The sequence below is a fragment of the Purpureocillium takamizusanense genome, chromosome 5, assembly GCF_022605165.1.
Source record: "Purpureocillium takamizusanense chromosome 5, complete sequence".
NCBI lineage: Eukaryota > Fungi > Ascomycota > Sordariomycetes > Hypocreales > Ophiocordycipitaceae > Purpureocillium > Purpureocillium takamizusanense.
In genome coordinates this window covers 285,874-302,511 of record NC_063072.1, presented here as the reverse complement: position 1 = coordinate 302,511, position 16,638 = coordinate 285,874, and the positions used below count along the sequence as shown (strand labels likewise).

Here is a 16,638-nt window from a genome sequence, read left to right as displayed (position 1 = left end):
ATGCGCGCTTCCACGCTCCTTGCTCTCCTCCCCCTCGCCTGCGCGGCTCCCTCCAAGCGTGCCACACCCGCTCCCGTCCTCGTCCCTCGCAATGCTCAGGTCATCGACGGCAAGTACATTGTCAAGTTCAAGGGCGACGCCAAGTCCAATGCCGTTTCCTCGGCCGTCTCCGACATCACTGCCGATGCCGACTACACTTACTCTCACTCCTTCCACGGCTTCGCCGCCAGCCTGAGCAAGTCTGAGGTTGAGAAGCTGCAGAACAACCCCGATGTTTGTTGCCCGATGACAGTGTGAAATCATATAATGGCTTCGGGTGCTAACCTCTCCCCTTTAGGTTGAGTTCCTCGAGCAGGACGCCATCGTCACCATCTCCGCGACTCAGGAGAACGCCGACTGGGGCCTGAGCCGCCTGTCCAGCCAGAAGCCTGGTAGCGCCGCCTACACCTACGACGACTCCGCTGGCGAGGGCACCTGCGCCTACATCATTGACACTGGTGTCGATGCCGAGCACCCTGTACGTTCTTAACTTCCATGCGGAGTCGCTAGACTGTCAGATGCTAATGCCCATAACAGGAGTTTGAGGGCCGTGCCAAGTTCCTGGCCAACTACGTCGACAAGGACAACACCGACGGCAACGGCCACGGCACTCACGTTTCTGGCACTATTGGCTCCAAGACCTACGGTGTCGCCAAGAAGACCAAGATCTTCGGTGTCAAGGTCCTCGATGCCCAAGGCTCGGGCCAGAACTCTGGTGTCATTGCCGGCATGGAGTTTGTTGCCAAGGACGGCCCCGGCCAGGCCTGCCCCAAGGGCGTCGTTGTCAACATGTCTCTGGGTGGTGGCAAGTCCGACGCCGTGAACCAGGCGGCCGCCAACATCGTCAAGGCTGGCCTTTTCCTCGCCGTCGCCGCTGGCAACGACGCCGCCGACGCCTCCGGCTACTCGCCCGCCTCCGAGGAGTCCGCCTGCACGGTTGGTGCCACCGCCAAGGACGACACGCTGGCCACCTACTCCAACTTCGGCACCATCGTCGACGTCCTTGCCCCTGGCACGGACATCACCTCCACCTGGCCCGGTGGCAAGACCAACAAGATCAGCGGCACCTCCATGGCCTCGCCGCACGTCGCCGGCATTGGCGCCTACTTCCTCGGCCTCGGCCAGAAGGCCAGCGGCCTGTGCGAGTATATCGCCCAGCACTCTCTCAAGGACACTATTACCAGCGTCCCCAGCGGCACCAAGAACCTGCTCATCAACAACGGCCAGGGCGGTGGCAACGGCACCTCCATCCGCCGCTTCTGAAGCGGCTGCTGTCATGTACCAGACATGCAATGCACATATTGAGGGAAACCGACCCTGTACATAGCCTTCTCCGTCACGAACGTCTCATTGCCTGGCGATTACCAGTGCTCATACATATGACAGCTGCGCTGGATCAGTAGCAAGTACTTCCAATTCAAGCATATACCACCGTTTACTTTTGAACGTCCTCTTTGCTGTGCCGTGAACGTGTTGCTTTGTACATGACCTAACAGGCTGTGCCTGGCGCCGGGGATTTGTGTTGAGACGAATTGATGAGAGCCGCGAGACCATCTACACGTATTAACCCAGCGTCGTATCGACGATAGCTTGGGCCTTCATTTACTGTGCGAGCTATATATGAAGGTCTTATTATTATGGAAGCAACACTACTAGTTCACTTCCACTTCTACTGCGACGGGGAGCAACAAACAATGCTTCGTTCCGCAATCTCCTACAGGAGCTCATTGGCCCAGTCACGATAGCAGACAGAAAAGGCGCGCACGACTTGTTCACGGAAGCTATGTCGGCCTTGCTCAAGGCTGAAGAGTAATCCTGTCGCAATGCATTGAACGCCATCTGCGACATCTGTCGCCTACCTGCGACGAACATTCTTCAAACCCCCCTGTCCTGGCTGCACCAACTGGACAAGCAATTTTCTGAAGTCTGGGCCGGCGCCAATTGTGAGAACGGCGATTGTGAATCAGCAATACGACAGGGAATAATGATATAACGTCTGAGACCGGCTACAATTTCCACGAGGGCAGCGGCAGCCACTGCAGAGACACGCTAGGTAGCCTGCAAAGTGTACTCAGAGGGGGTAAGAGTGAAGCAATGCGGTCGGACAATGTCTCGCCGTGGGTTTCTGCAGCAAGGGAGCAAGCACCAAAGGTGTTTATGGTGACGTGTTGTTTGTTGGGTGTGACGAATGCAAATGGAGCAACGTTGCGTATAACTACTTAAAGGACATCATCGTCCTCTCCAGCCCACGTTCAATGGATCGCCGTCGACAGCTGCAGTTCCCGCTGTTAGTGGATACGCTGAGCGGCGATCCCCCCACAGACAGTACAACGTTTTGCGCATTGACGACGCCATGAAAGTGTCTCCAGGCCCACCGACTCGCGCCGTCACCGAGCACGGCCGCTCCCGGGCCGTACGTGCGCAACCCTTGGCGCCACGATCTGGCAAAGATGGGATGAAGAAGCATCGGACGGAAAACGCGGCTCCTTTTCGTCATCACTGAGCCAGCCACGGCCAACATGGACCATTTCTTCCCCCCGCAATATGCCGACAATACCTCCCTGGATCAGGCGTTCTTGAGGCGGGACAACTTCCACATGCTCGCGGCATCGGCATGGCGAGCGATACCACCGACTCATGCGACTTGCTAATGTGGTACTGCAGTAGGTGCACGCCGGCAACATATCAGCCAGGTGATATGCTCACATCCACTCCGATCTTCGATTGTCTGAGACACACCCGCGATTCGCTCATCAAGCCACGAGATAGTGCTCACGGCACGTGTGGGGGCCGATCTTTCGGCGCATCGATCACGGAACTTGTGTTCAGCGAAGAGACAGGTGGGGGTTCCCAATTTTTTATTTTTTTTTAAAAAAACAAGTATAGGGATATGCTGATATCCTCCAGGCCGTGATAGGCCAAGATTGTGGGCGGTGTTGAACGCCTTCCGGACATGTGATGCGGCCCATTCAAGCCTCCCGCTTGCTTCCCAGATGCCAGCTTGCCTACCTATAGATAGACGGCACGAGGTCTCGACGAGTCTTCAATTCGGCAGGTAAACACTCATTTCCAGACCCTTGTGGTAGGGGAGAGTGAGGCTGATGAACTTGCTATCAGGGCCGCGCAGATAATTGAGCAAGTCCTCATATCCACTCGCTGAGCCGATGGTGTTGTCCGTGATGACAACAGCGCCAGGTCGCATCTTGGGCTGCACCACCTTGAGCGTGGGCAAGGCCATGGGCGTCCAAACTGTTTTTTTTTTGTTACTTCAATCAGCTTCACTATTCGATCCCGTAACGGATAGCCGGTGACGGGGCGGCAACTCACTGTCCAGCAGGAGGAGGTCTACGTCCTCGAGGCCATGCTTCAGCGTCTCGCGCAAGTCGCCCTCCCGCAGATCAATCACGCCGGCGACCTCCTCGCCGCACTCCTTCCAATACTCCCTCGCCTTGGCCGCCTTGGTGGGCTCATGCTCCGTCGCCACCACGCGGGCCTTCCTGCCGCTCGCCTTTGCGTTGGCCGCCGCCGCGAGCGCCAGGTAGATGGTGCTCACGCCGTACGACGTTCCCGCCTCGACGATGTTGTGCGCGCCCGTCGCGCGGCACAGGGTGTACACGTACTGCGCCTTGTCCTCCTCCAGCGCGATGAACTTGTCGCGCATCTCATCGGCGGCCGTGGGCTTCGTGTAGTCGCTCGGCGAGATCTTGGCCTCCTGCGCGAGGGACTCGGCGTGCAGCCGCGAGAGGACATGGCGGACGTGAGCTGGCACGCCGGCCATGGCGGTCTCTGGCGGGATCTGACTGTGCTGGGTGGACATGATGTCTTTGGGGGGGATGATTGCTGTGTTCTGAGAGCTCGAAGTGTGCCAAAGTAATTTGGAACAAGCAGCTCAAAGTGTCGATGCTCCAACGATCGGATGCGTCGTGATCTATGAGTCCCCGCGACAAATATTCAGCATTCATCGCGGGGCAAGCTCGGTTTTAAGCCACCGAGGACCGGCAAACCATCCGCTGATTCGCTGCCACATGTTGACTCAAAAGACAGTCTTTCTGAGACACCAGCATCACCACGCCCTCCGGCACGGAGACAATGCAGCCAGGGCATGGGCATTCACACCCGTGCAGGCAATATCGCCAGGCACGCCGTGAACAGAAGCCCCCGCGTCACGTCCCCATCGCGGCATTAATACCAGTTGTGAACGTGAGGCTGGAACCCCTCCCATGAGCTCCACCGGAGCCGCCTCGGATGACGAGACCCTTGTTCGGCCGGCGGCTTACGCTCCCGCGGAGGAAGCTTCGGACGAGCGGCTCCGAGCACCGACACGAGACACCACGGGGCAACATGCATACTTTCATGCCACATACAAGCCGGACGTCTTGGGTTGGCAGCCAAGGCTTCCGTTCACTCAGCGTTACACTTATTAGGCTACATACCAAGTCGAAGTGCTGGGGCCTGCAGACCCCTTCGTCGGATGGCACGCCGGGGCAAGCGTTGCTGACTCGGCAATCGGACACGATCGATCAACAAGCACCTGCTGCAACGGCATATGCTTTTATTGCTTTTCAAGCTTGTTCAGCCGCCCGACCTGCTGCCGCATACAAGACGCACAGAGCCATCAACCCGGGACCTTCCTGTACCAATTCGCACTTTGTTCGCCCAACCCGACCAAAAGTGTCCGCAAACAACTCGTTTCTTCTCCTCGTTTCTTCTCAATCTTCGCGTCGTCCGTGACTGGAGTCATCAACAGAGGACACACCGTGCGAGTCGTTGCAAGGAAGGCCGACGCGAGGGTCGTCCCTAGGAGCACACCGCGCGAGGCTCAGCGGTTTCGCGGAAGCACCATTTGTTGTCCCCACGGCACTACGTCCAGTCCATGCTTTATTAGCGACACAGCCCTTTCTTTTCTGGGGTCGATCTGGTGCTCAATCACTGACCAAGACGTCTGGGGAGTGACTTACGGGCCACGACGGATCACAAGGCACGTGGGTCGAGTCCACCCAGGCCCGTCCCTTGAATTCAAAGCCTTTGTGTTTCCACTCATAACACTTGTTGTCGGCTTGTTTGCATTTCTGCGAGGGTTCAGCAACCATTCTCTACGCGAATAATGAAGCGATAGTGACCTACACCACCCATGTACGTGTACCATCTCTCCTCCTCCACGACATTGAGGAGCAGCCAGTCCGGCAACCCTCCTTTCCTTCTCGGCATTGTCGATGGATCGTGGAGTGCTTCCACCAAGTCTGAAAAACAAATCCTATAAAAGAGGCTGGAGGATCGTGGCTGCTGAGCACAAATTGAACGTCAATGTGAGTTTTGTCGCCGGACATTTGCTCGCAGTTGCGAGGTATTTGAGCGGCGGGTTTAGCGAAGCACGTTCCAGTCCCTTTCTGCCTAGAAATCACGCAATACTCACCCCACTGATGTGACCGCACGATCACAACGAGAATGCTGTGATCTACATCAGTGCCGTCCCGCTAGTTTCATGTTGCTCACACGGCACTGTGAGCACCGGGCCGCTATCGTGCAATAGCTCCCACGACTGTGCTTCATCGACGGATCACAAGGCATCTTGGCACTACCATGACCAAGGAATGCCACAGCAAGGAGGCTTCTTCGTCTTGAAAGGGGTCACAGCTTGGGGCAATTATGCAACAATGTTATGTAAAGGCTGGCTGATATTGAACCCGTCCACTGATCCCCGTTGAGGTATATCTATGGTCGAGCCCGTTAAGCTTCTCGCTAGGAGCACAGGTGAAAGGGTCAGGGCCGATAGTTTTGTGACTGTGGATCTTCGTTGGTCAGATAGCCAAGCATATCAGAAATATGCACAGCTCTGTTGGACCCTGTGCCTTGATATTTTCAACCATCAATATCAGAATCAGGCACCCCGGCAGTGGCCTCGACCTCTCGAACAACGTCAAGGTCTGTGCCTGTATAGAGAGATACGGGAGCAATTGGGGAGGAGGCTTTCTGCGTGCTAGTGTCATTTTTTTACATGATGCTAAGCTGGTGGACAATCCTTGATATGTGTCGCGCGTGGCTCACAGGGTCGGCTCAATATTAATGTTTACTGTTGAGCGTAAGACACCAACTACGTTAGCAGCTCCGGATGACGCGCGCCAGCCTCCAGGAGCCGGGCAAAGTGCCCAGGGGCTTGTGGATCACACGGGAGTTGCCCCAGTTGTTTGTACGCAGCCGTCGATCAATGCCGCTACGTACAACTAGTCTTGCTGCCGTCGGGTAATTACTCCCGTCGGGACTCGGGAGGATCTCCAGTCGCAGCCCCCCCACCAACCTATTACACCTTGTCCGCAACGGCCGCCCAAGAGACACCAAAACTGGACCAGACTGCAGGGGTTGAAGAGGCTCGGGTCGATCAACGGCTGTTCGATCAGCCTGCTTTCCAGAATGTCTCGGCATACATAACACCACGCGCTTCGTTCATCATTCGGCCGAGAGGAGCACTTCTTTCTACTACCTTCCTACCCGCGGTCCCCTCCCGTCAGATACCAGGCAGACAGATACACGCCATCTCCGCTCTCCAGATGCGCGTCGCGACACATACTTTACGTCGGAGCAGTTTATAAAAACGCATCCGTCGCTTCCGGCAATGGGATCGTCCTCCACTCGCAGGCGCCCTGCTTCGACATCTCCAGAGCCACTGCCGACAGCGCAGCGACGGCGATTGGAAGAGTCGACAACGCAAACATCAGCCATCGATAGCACAGACGGCATGGCGCAAACAAACGGCACGGCGAGCGCGGCTAAGAGCTTGCCACTTCAGGGCAAGGTCTACGCCATCACAGGCGGCGCCAGTGGCATTGGCTTTGCGACGGCAAAGATCCTCGCCAGGCGCGGAGCAACCGTCTGTGTCGCCGACATTGACCCCGAGGCGATGAAACAAGCTGGCTCTTATTTCGCCTCACACGACGTACCTCACATGATCACCAGGGTTGATGTGTCGAAACGCGCTCAGGTGGACTCGTGGGTCGAGTCAATCGTTGCGACACATGGCAGGCTGGACGGCGCGGCCAACGTCGCGGGCGTCATTGGCAAAGGCCACGGCATCACGGCAGTTGCTGATCTGGAGGATAGCGAGTGGGACAAGATCATTGGAGTCAACCTGACAGGCACAATGTACTGCCTACGGGCGGAGCTGCGGCACGTCGTGGACGGTGGCTCCATTGTGAATGTCTCGTCGATCCACGGCCTCAAAGGTCAGCCTAAGGATCCCCCTTTCTACACGATTTTGTTCTCGGGCAACTAAGCAAAAGCAACAGGGTTCGCAAAACATGCCGCCTACGATGCCAGCAAGCACGGCATGATCGGCCTGACAAGGGCCGCCGCGCTGGAGAACGGCGCACGCGAGATACGGGTCAACAGTGTCGCGCCGGGCGCCATTTACACGCCACTCATGCAAAAGAACTGGGATTTCGTGGGGCGGCCGTCGGACGCGCCGTTCGATGAGCCCACGGCCTTTCAGCGGCAGGGCTCGGCGGAGGAAACGGGCAACGTCATTGCCTTCTTGTTGGGCCCGGATAGCACCTTTGTGAGCGGCAGTGTGTATCGTGTGGACGGCGCGTGGATGTGATGCAGGAAACCCACACGCCCGGCGACTGTCTTGGATTGCTTTGCGCATTTCGGCGAAATCATAGCAATCAACGTTGAAGAATGATGGTCAGGGCACACGCCATGCAGTGTGGACGGGCAAAGGCGCGTGGGTGTGTCACACCAGACGCGAACCGCCACTTTGCACAAGACTCACGAAGCTTTGGCTGACTGGCTGTGTTTTGATTTCCTGTCGCTAGTAGCTTCCGGCCGACTGTTATTCATCCCATCAACTTCGACACGCGCCGGCTGGCAAGTCCAGTTACGCATGGCATCATCGTCCGACACATCTTATAACGCTCGTACCGCGCCTTTTGTGGAAGAAGCGGTAAGACTTGCTCTACACGCGTACATGCTTCCAAGTCTTGGTGGCCCTTTCTAGATATTTACCCCTACGAAGTTTCCACATCTGGCTCTCCATCCAGCCCTCAGGCCACCGAAGAAGCCGGTCATGTCGAATTTGCACCCTAATCTATCCGTTAGCTTGCAGCACTACTATCAAATATCCATGTCGTCGGATTAAAAAGAAACAGGCAAGGCGGCGTTCCTTACAGCGAGAAGTCTTGTAGTAGCTCGTCACCGTGCTCGGACAAAGCTCTAGCCCATATGTCGCGAGGCTCCTGGTCGGTCTCAAATTGAAGACACAAATGTTCAAAGTCTCTAAAGTGCCGCACTGTGATAGGGCGCGAAGAGTCGAAAAACCAACGAGCAATGTCCGGGATTTCCTCTCGATCATGCACGTGTTGCAAAAGACCTGGCGTAGCTTGGAGGAAGATCATGCTCACAGTGCGGACTCGAGTCGGGCTGGAGGTGGGCACAGCAACTTTCGCGGCCGGCATGCCGGTGGCCACTGTGCGAGTGGCCGACATGCTGGCGGACGACATGCTGGTGGCTGAGGCTAGCAACATGAACCACTACCAGGCAGTGACAAGAGCAAGCAGCCCAGAATTTGGATTCAATCGTGATTGTAGCAGAACGGGGAGTGTCTTTGAATGCGATTCAAGCTTTTATATTGAGCTACGTAACTGCATCGGCCACTGCGATTGGATAGAAAACTTGTTGCCTAGCTCTCAGTCTGATGTCTCCAAAGACGTAACTCTTTGCTGTATGTATCTCACGCGTGCACTGCCCATGGCCTCGGCGCCCTATAGGGTCACGCTCTAACGTAAACAGATTGATGCTATCGCGGATAGTTGTTATATATTTATGTAAAGTTCTATTATGCCTTTACGTAGTACTTGTCCTTTTCACGCCTAGCAACCTATATTATATCCCGCATCATAAGGTTAGCTTGCTACGAACCGGTATAGCAATTACGTAGTTTAGGATGTCGAACTTACGGTCAATATAAAGAGGCCCCTCGGGGTCCGCACAGCGGTCATTACTAAGGTTATAGGACAGGCCTGATGGCAGACCTGATTTCCACTAGGTCCCCTAAGATAGAAACTGTTACATTAAAGCGTCCGGCACTATTTGCAATTGACGCCCGTAACGCGCCTTTTGTAAGGTGTTTCTTGTATACATATAGTCCTATCTAACATGCCATGCCGTCAGTAGAGAGTCCGGGTCGCTCAAACTCTGACGGACAAGTCGCGGCTTCTTGAATAGACGCCGTGTCGAGGCCCCGCGCGGCTTCCATTTTGCATAAGGGCCGCGGCGGGCATATCTTTTGTATTTAAGAAAGTATAGCCCTGACGCTGAATAGCGTTATGGGTATTAAAGATGTCAAAAGGTATATTAGCTAGCTCATATAACCTAAACGCGAAATTCTTGACTTCACACTTATCGCACTATAAATGGAAGAAGCGGTAAGACTTGCCCTACGTCTAGTGCGCGCGTTACCAGTTCTCTCTCAAGTGGATCAAATTTTCTTGACCTGGGCAATCAATCCTCATATCCATAACTCCACCGTCCGGCCCATAAGTCACTGTGACATCAATCTCGTCAGACCTAAGCTACGAGTTAGCTTACGGCGCTATCATCACATATCACTAGGCTAAAAAGGAACAGGCGGGGCGGCGTTACTTACACCTCGAAATCTCTTCGCATCTCGTCACCGCACTGATTCATCATCCCACACCAGGCCTGTCTAGCAGACTGCACGTTCGCAAAGAGAACGCTGATAACTCGGTTGTTATCGGCCGCCATGATGCGGAAAGGCACGCCGCCGGAGTTGAGCCGAGGACAAAGGATTTCCATAATCTCCCCTGGGTTACGGACGCGTTGCAAAAGTTCTTCCGTAGGGGTGAGCTTGAAGCCGTGCGCATGGATCGTGAGAGTCGCATAGGAGTCGTTAGTGGGGACAATGAAGCCGGGCATTGTGTTTTAGATTCAGTCGTGATTGTAGCAGAACGGGGAGTGTCTTTAGATGCGATTCCGATTTTAGATGATCCAAAAAAAAGGATGAAAAGCGGCCACAACCTATATTTATAGCCATCCGCCATACGTTATAATAGTTCGTCTATAAGCGTATAGCATCAATACTAGTCCGCTAGGATATTAAGCTACGTAACTCTATTAGCGACTGCGAAAAGAAGACTTGTTGCCTAGCTCTCAGTCTAATCTAAAGACGTAACTCTTTGCAATATATCTCTTACGCACTGCTTATAGCCTCGGCGCCTTATAGGGCCACGCTCTATATATAACGTAAATTTTCGTCTTACTTTTACGTAGTACTTATCCTTTTTATGTATAGCAATATAACCTGTATTATATTCTATATTATAAGGTTGGCTTACTATGAACTAGTATAGGAATCAAGTAGTTTGAGATTTCATATATACGGTCAATATAAAGAGCCCCGTCGGGGTACGCGGAGCGGTCAATGCTAAGGTCATGGGATAGGTTTGACGACCGTCATGATTTACACCAAGTCCCCCAAAACTGGACAGAAGCCGTCACACACGGTCAGGTGCTCACATCGTTTCCATGGGCCTGTGTCATATGTTATGTTGCGGGGGGTAACCACAACCTCTGCCTTTGACTTTGTAGATTTTCGTTGATCCCGCCCGTAACACTTCAACCACGGTGGTATATGCGGCCAGCAGACGGGTGTTATTACCTGTGTGATTAAATCAAATTTGTCACTATTCCTTTGCCACTTTTCCCTCGAAAGGATCGCCCGGAGCCTGCTTCATGGTCATTTGATCCATGCAGCAGCTTCAGGCTCCAGTCGAAGGCTTGGTCAACGTGCCCGTTATGAAACAGCGGCCCGTTTCTAGCTTCGCGCATTCGTGCTCTAGGTTTTTACACTCTGGTCTTATGTAGGGCACGAACAGTGCGGCCGAATTATTACGTACGTATACCTCGGCGGAGGGTGGTGCACGTTGAAGGCACAGTGCACATACCGAACCTCGACAAATCACCAGCCTTTTGCTCTCCTTGCACTGACGGGGTTATGCCGTATCAACTCCAGTGGCCAAGCTCATGTGCACAGCCTGGTCTGACAATCTGATGTTTTGTGAGCGGCTGCTCTGACAACATTAAATCGGTCAGCGGGCCAGTTCAATGTCCTTCAGGGGAGGAGTCAAGATACTCCATGTAATTTATTAGGTTTATATGGTGAGGTTTTACGAAATGGGTTTCACGTACGAAGTACGTGGAATTTGAGTACGGACCCCCAGGCTGAGACTAGAGCCCATGCTTAGCAGATTACTCAATGACACCGACTAGCTGCCGAGGCAGACTCCAGTCGAGGCACAACCCGTCGGTGGCAGCGTTGGACAAATCCAACTGCCTGTACGAAGTTGATGGAGACCAAGACCCGGTCCAGAATCAACCCAGCAATCAAAGGCGTGGGTAGCCCCAGCTTTGCATTGCTCTGGCCCTTTTACCCGACGGGTAAATATTATGTGTCAGATGGCCAGCCGAGGCGCTGCCTCGCTTCTAACCTTCATCTCCATGCGGGGAAAACTAGGTACGCTAGGCTTGGGGGACTGGGAGGATCCAGCATTATTACGGGAAACCCCCCCCCCCCCCCCCATCCCCTCCCCAGCATCCCGTGGCGGTGCCCCAGCTGGCTGGCTTTGGCCCACCGACATCGCGTAGACTGGCCGGCAAGGATGAGTAGGCACGACAAGCGGCTTCGCAAGACGTAAGAGTCCGTTTCGTAGGTACGTACGTATTAACGTCTGTGGGTCGAACGAATCCAGCTCAGATCGACAGCGGACCATACCCGTCTAGCCTCCGTTGTTGCAAAGCGTGGATCCGGCAGTCGGAGAGCAGGAAATGGAATGTTGCGTCGCAGCACAGCTTGCCCATGCCCATGATCCTCCGCTCTTGTCCCTGTCCACCTTCCCCGCACTCTGTCTGATCCGTGATCCGACGGTTCTCTCTCATATAGAATCATCGGTTCTGTCGATTTGCCCGGGTTCAAGTCCACTCCGCATCTCGAGTCCACTGTCGGGCAATACCAGACTACCGGGCATCCCGCTGAGCCTTGCCGCCCGTGTCTCATCATACACGGCTGGCTCATGGCCCCGGATATTTGTTTGACAGCGATTGACCTGAGTGCCCCATATCTGCATCCCGAGAACAACCGGCCTGGCCTTCGACGCAATGTCCAACGACGGCGACCAACATGATCAGTTGCAGGCTGCAGCAGGGCGCTCTCCAGATCCGGAGGCAAATTCGCCGGGCGAGCACGCAAGGCCCAGGAAGAGGACCAGGCGCGCATGCGACAAGTGCAGCGCGTCGCGGACACGGTGTAACGGAGAATGGTGTGGCGTGCCCCCCCTCCCCCTTCCGCTCCCAATGCATTTCTCTTTGCTGAAACAGAGGTCACCCAATTAGTCCTTGCAGTCGCTGCGAAGGTACGATGCGCATTTTACTATCTTGCATGTGCAGTACGGCCAACAACGCCTCGTCATTGTCATAGTTCGGCCAAATGTGTCTTCATATCACCGAGAGCATCCTCCCTCTGGAAAGGACCGGGCGTAAAGCCTGACACGCTGCTGGTTGGCTTTCGCCGCTAACGTCTGGCCTCCAGAATATGGTTACACGTGTCGCTACAACCGTGAAGTGAAGAAACGCGGGAGGCTGCCTGGGTCAGTGTCAGTTCATCCGTGTATGTTTGCGTTGCTATCGCTCCTCCAGCTAATTCACTTGGGCGTCACAGAGTTCGCGGCAATGCTCCAAGGACCCGAGGCTCACCGCCCCCACGATCTTTGAGTCCACTCAAGGAATCACCTGGTGAGTTCTTGAAGCCGCAGCACGATGCCTACAACGGCGCTGTGTCCCTCAGCAACGGGGAAAACACCCACGACGATGGCCCTCGGTCATCGCAGGCAAATGACTCGGAATATGCGCCACTACACCATGCCAAGGCTCTGCGAACCTCAATGGCGCTCTCTATTCCCGCCCTGACACATTCCGATGCTCAAGTGTCAGTCGCCCCTGAAATGACGGACCGGCAAGCTTTTCGACCTCGTACCGGTTCGTCGTCCGTGGGTGCCATCGACGGTCCCTTTCTTGACTCCGAGGTCCTCATCTCGGATGAAAGCGTTGGCTTGCCGTCACCAGCAAATGGGCACGTAACCGGGCCATACGAGTTTGGGCTCCGCCGAGCACACAGGGGATCTTTCAGATCTAGCACGAGCGGCGATCGACACCGCGAGTCCGTCAGCACAGCTGCGACGTGCCCGGACGCGTTCCTTCCCGACGTATTGCAGAGGGCGCCTACCGACGAGTGTTGTTACAAGTTTCTTGAGCCCGTTCTGCCGTACATACGAAACATCATCCCCGCATCGGTGGCCTGTGAGTTGTTGGACATATTCTTGACCGACCCCGGCAGTTCCCTCTTCCGCGGCGCTTCGCCGTACATTCTCACGCGAATCTTTCGCAAAAAGTCCATCCTGCATCCCGCGGCGCCTAGATGTACTACGCCAGCGCTTCTGGCAACAATCTTGTGGTGTGTTGCGCAGACGGCGGACGTGATGGTCCTTCATGTCCCTGGCACAAGGGCGCGGGTTGTAAACGACTTGTACGACCTCGCAACATCATTAGTGTCAGAAAGAGACCCTGATAGATGGAGGCGCATACACGGTACGTAACATTGGCACGCATGCGCTCGGCGCGGTTCTTGGAGACTGACGGCGACACAGGTGGACTAAGAGCCGAGCATGAGACTCCTCACCCCAATATCCCGGGACTCGGTGCCTTCCCAATGACAACCGCAGCGAACGAGCCAGCAGGTGTCATTGACGACGTGCTCACATTCATACTCCTTTCCATTGCCGTCTCGGGTAGTGATTTCAAGTCCGACTGCTACAAATGGTGGTCAAAGGCCATCAGGTTGGCACACTCGCTAAGGCTAAATCGCGAAGACGAGCGCTGCCCTGCATCGGTTTCGCCGTGCGCCAACCCACTCTGCTCTTGCCATCGAGACCGCGAAGATGCATCGATGGCAGACATTGAGCGTAGGGAGGAGCGGAGGAGAGTGTTCTGGCTTCTGTACAGCCTCGACAGACATCTCAGTCTGTCATTCAACACCGTTCTCTCCATGCCCGATTCCTACTGCGAGGTTTTTGGTGAGCTTCTACCTTTTCATTGTTCGGTCGCCAATATATATTCCTATATCGCTGACAAGGTCAATAGCGCCGCTGCCGGAGGACATCTGGGAGGATCTGGACTCGATAGACTCCAAACGGCTCCCTACTCGCATAATTGGCCCTCCCGTCGTGGCCAGCGGCACGGGGTTCTTTGAGTACTTTCTCCCGCTCATGGCAATCTTGGGGGACATCATCGAAGTCCACCATCGGCGGCGACATCCGCGACTCGGGGCACAAGAAGACGCTTTCTCGGTTGCCGTCATTCAGGACCTACTCGCCAACTATGAGATGAGCTTGAACGCGCTGCCGACTGACCCGGCCCTCAACGGGCAAGCGTTTGGCTTGCCTGGCCAGATGGACCGAGATCTCGGCGCAGGCATCCCTACGCCAGCAATCCACCACGGCGCAGTACCTGGACCAGGCATTGATACAGGCGACCAGTCGCGCGTGCGCCTCGTCAAGGCGTACAGCACACACATCCTCCACGTATTGCACGTGCTGCTCCACGGCAAGTGGGACGCAATCTCCATGCTCGACGGCGGCGACGACTGGATCACCTCCAAGCGCTTCACCGAATGCGCCTCCCACGCCATCTCCGCATCGCAGTCCGTGTCCACGATCCTAACGATAGACCCGGAGCTTACGTTCATGTCGTACCTCTTTGGGATTTACCTGCTGCAGGGAAGCTTCATCCTGCTGCTGTTTGCAGACCGGATGCCTCAGCTTGGACCGAACGAGTCGGTCGAGCAGGCCTGCGAAAACATCATCCGGGCACACGAGGTCTGCGTGGTGACACTCAGCACCGAGTTTCAGGTACGTGTGCTACACTTGAACGAACGGGATTCAAGCCTTTCTGACACAGGAGATTAGAAAAACTTTCGGAAAGTGGTCAGGTCGACGTTGTATAGCGTGCAGGGCACGGGGACGAGGAACTGGGACGAGCACCGAGCGCGGAGGCGGGCGCTGTCCCTGTATAGATGGACCAAGGGCGCCAAAGGGCTCGCTCTATGAGAGGAAAGCTTCGGAGAGCGCGATATATACTTTGATACACACCATGGCATGATCGTAATACGGCACCGTTGGTACTCGGTCAAGCCCAGCGATGGTGACAGCAATGACGCCGGCACTTTGTTCGGGGTCAATATCGACTGGAGGAGCACAATGTCGACGCCTTTTTGAGTTGTGCTGCCAACATGACAGCTATGCACTTGACCGAGGGACTTTGTGCCACGTTCCCAATTGTGACTTGATGATCAGATAGATAGAAGAAGATTCGGTACATTCTCCAAGGCCATGGGACGGAACATGAACACCCATTCCTTATCGTGCGGCCTCGGTCCCTCTCGAAAGGACGGACTCAACTGTGTTGCTATCGAATTGACTCTGCTGCGTCCATGTTGCGTTTCCAGCATGAGTCTGCTGCATCCTGCATCGATGCCAAAGCCGAAACGGCAATGTGCGAATTATGACCGTTAAGCGTTGGACGAGACAAAGACCTGCCGACAGTGGTATGAAGCGTTCGTGTCTCGCTGCGTCGATGTTGACCCCCCAACCGTACACCTCATGCTCCCAATCTTGTCTCTTTCTGAAACTCACTTCGTTCAAAAATCCGCCTGGCTCATCTCGCTGCAGTGACCGGCCTTGCAGCCCTCGCACAGCTCGCTTTGATGGGGGCCTTTGCTCTGTCCGCTGCGGTACGGCTGCGCGACATGCACGCCGCACCACTTCTTGAGGCGGTACGCGACTCGGTCCGCATAGGAGTCGTCGAGAGACGGCCTGCTCAGCTTCTTGCAACTCTTACACCGCTGGAAGTAGACGCGGGCGTTGTATCGCGCGCCAGGGTACATGCGGATGGTGATGGCGATCTTCTTGCTCGACCAGCCGTCCGACTTGCACGACGCGTTGCGGCACGCAAAGTGGCCCATGATGGTGGTGTCGTAGTCCCTTATGCAGCTCACGTCGTCGTCGGCGTGATTGAAGTCGAAGAATAGGTCGTCCTCCTCGAGCAGGCGAGTCACCTGCTCGTGGAGGGACGGGTAGAGGGCCCACGGCTTGGGCGCCTTCTTGGTCCCCCGTTTGGTCACCATGGCGGGAAAGATACACGCTGTGGATTCTCCAAGACGTCGCTTGCGGACGATGAGTTGGGTATACTTGGGAGTCTGCGACCCGGAGGCAGCGAGGTTCCGTGTTGTGGGGGAGGGTTGTGATGATTGTTGGTGCACATGGATATTGATGACGGCGCTGGGGCCCGTGGTTGCACGGGATGCTGCAGAAGATGAAGCCCAATGATACTGCGCCAGCAAAGCGCAGCTGACCGCAGGCATGCACAATCCGACTGGTGTATTGATCCCTGGAGGTGCTTGGAAGTCGAAGTCAGAACAGCAAGCCATCGAGCTGCATTCGCCGGTTGGTAGATAAGGGGGCACGAGGTGCGCCGTACGGG

The 16,638-nt window shown here is 55.4% G+C and overlaps 7 protein-coding genes across 7 annotated transcripts; 3 read left to right on the top strand and 4 right to left on the bottom strand.

The window, feature by feature from the left end:
• Positions 1–1,447, top strand: JDV02_005697 (uncharacterized protein; the record flags this gene model as incomplete). Its single annotated transcript, XM_047987012.1, has 3 exons — positions 1–273; positions 338–517; positions 577–1,447. The coding sequence occupies 3 exons, from the start codon at positions 1–3 to the stop codon at positions 1,300–1,302; spliced, it is 1,179 nt and encodes a 392-aa protein (XP_047842996.1). The 3' UTR covers positions 1,303–1,447.
• A 1,603-nt stretch (positions 1,448–3,050) lies between these two features.
• JDV02_005696 (uncharacterized protein) lies at positions 3,051–4,231 on the bottom strand. Its single transcript, XM_047987011.1, has 2 exons — positions 3,367–4,231; positions 3,051–3,288 (listed from the first exon to the last, which is right to left on the bottom strand). Exons 1-2 carry the CDS (start codon positions 3,854–3,856, stop codon positions 3,083–3,085), a joined length of 696 nt encoding a protein of 231 aa, XP_047842995.1. The 5' UTR covers positions 3,857–4,231; the 3' UTR covers positions 3,051–3,082.
• A 605-nt stretch (positions 4,232–4,836) lies between these two features.
• On the bottom strand, positions 4,837–5,247 carry JDV02_005695 (uncharacterized protein; the record flags this gene model as incomplete). Its single annotated transcript, XM_047987010.1, has 3 exons — positions 4,837–4,899; positions 4,998–5,108; positions 5,164–5,247. The coding sequence occupies 3 exons, from the start codon at positions 5,245–5,247 to the stop codon at positions 4,837–4,839; spliced, it is 258 nt and encodes an 85-aa protein (XP_047842994.1).
• A 1,162-nt stretch (positions 5,248–6,409) lies between these two features.
• Positions 6,410–7,842, top strand: ABA4 (Short-chain dehydrogenase/reductase aba4). Its single transcript, XM_047987009.1, has 2 exons — positions 6,410–7,256; positions 7,320–7,842. Exons 1-2 carry the CDS (start codon positions 6,650–6,652, stop codon positions 7,628–7,630), a joined length of 918 nt encoding a protein of 305 aa, XP_047842993.1. The 5' UTR covers positions 6,410–6,649; the 3' UTR covers positions 7,631–7,842.
• Positions 7,843–9,485: 1,643 nt separating this feature from the next.
• Positions 9,486–9,966, bottom strand: JDV02_005693 (uncharacterized protein; the record flags this gene model as incomplete). The annotated part of the gene is made up of 2 exons (XM_047987008.1): positions 9,486–9,597; positions 9,677–9,966. 2 exons carry the CDS (start codon positions 9,964–9,966, stop codon positions 9,486–9,488), a joined length of 402 nt encoding a protein of 133 aa, XP_047842992.1.
• Positions 9,967–11,949: 1,983 nt separating this feature from the next.
• On the top strand, positions 11,950–15,510 carry JDV02_005692 (uncharacterized protein). Its single transcript, XM_047987007.1, has 7 exons — positions 11,950–12,365; positions 12,439–12,458; positions 12,635–12,692; positions 12,764–13,689; positions 13,749–14,174; positions 14,242–15,008; positions 15,066–15,510. The coding sequence occupies exons 1-7, from the start codon at positions 12,205–12,207 to the stop codon at positions 15,204–15,206; spliced, it is 2,499 nt and encodes an 832-aa protein (XP_047842991.1). The 5' UTR covers positions 11,950–12,204; the 3' UTR covers positions 15,207–15,510.
• On the bottom strand, positions 15,423–16,298 carry JDV02_005691 (uncharacterized protein). The gene has a single exon (XM_047987006.1). The coding sequence runs from the start codon at positions 16,280–16,282 to the stop codon at positions 15,797–15,799; it is 486 nt and encodes a 161-aa protein (XP_047842990.1). The 5' UTR covers positions 16,283–16,298; the 3' UTR covers positions 15,423–15,796.
• Between the last annotated feature and the right edge of the window lie 340 nt (positions 16,299–16,638).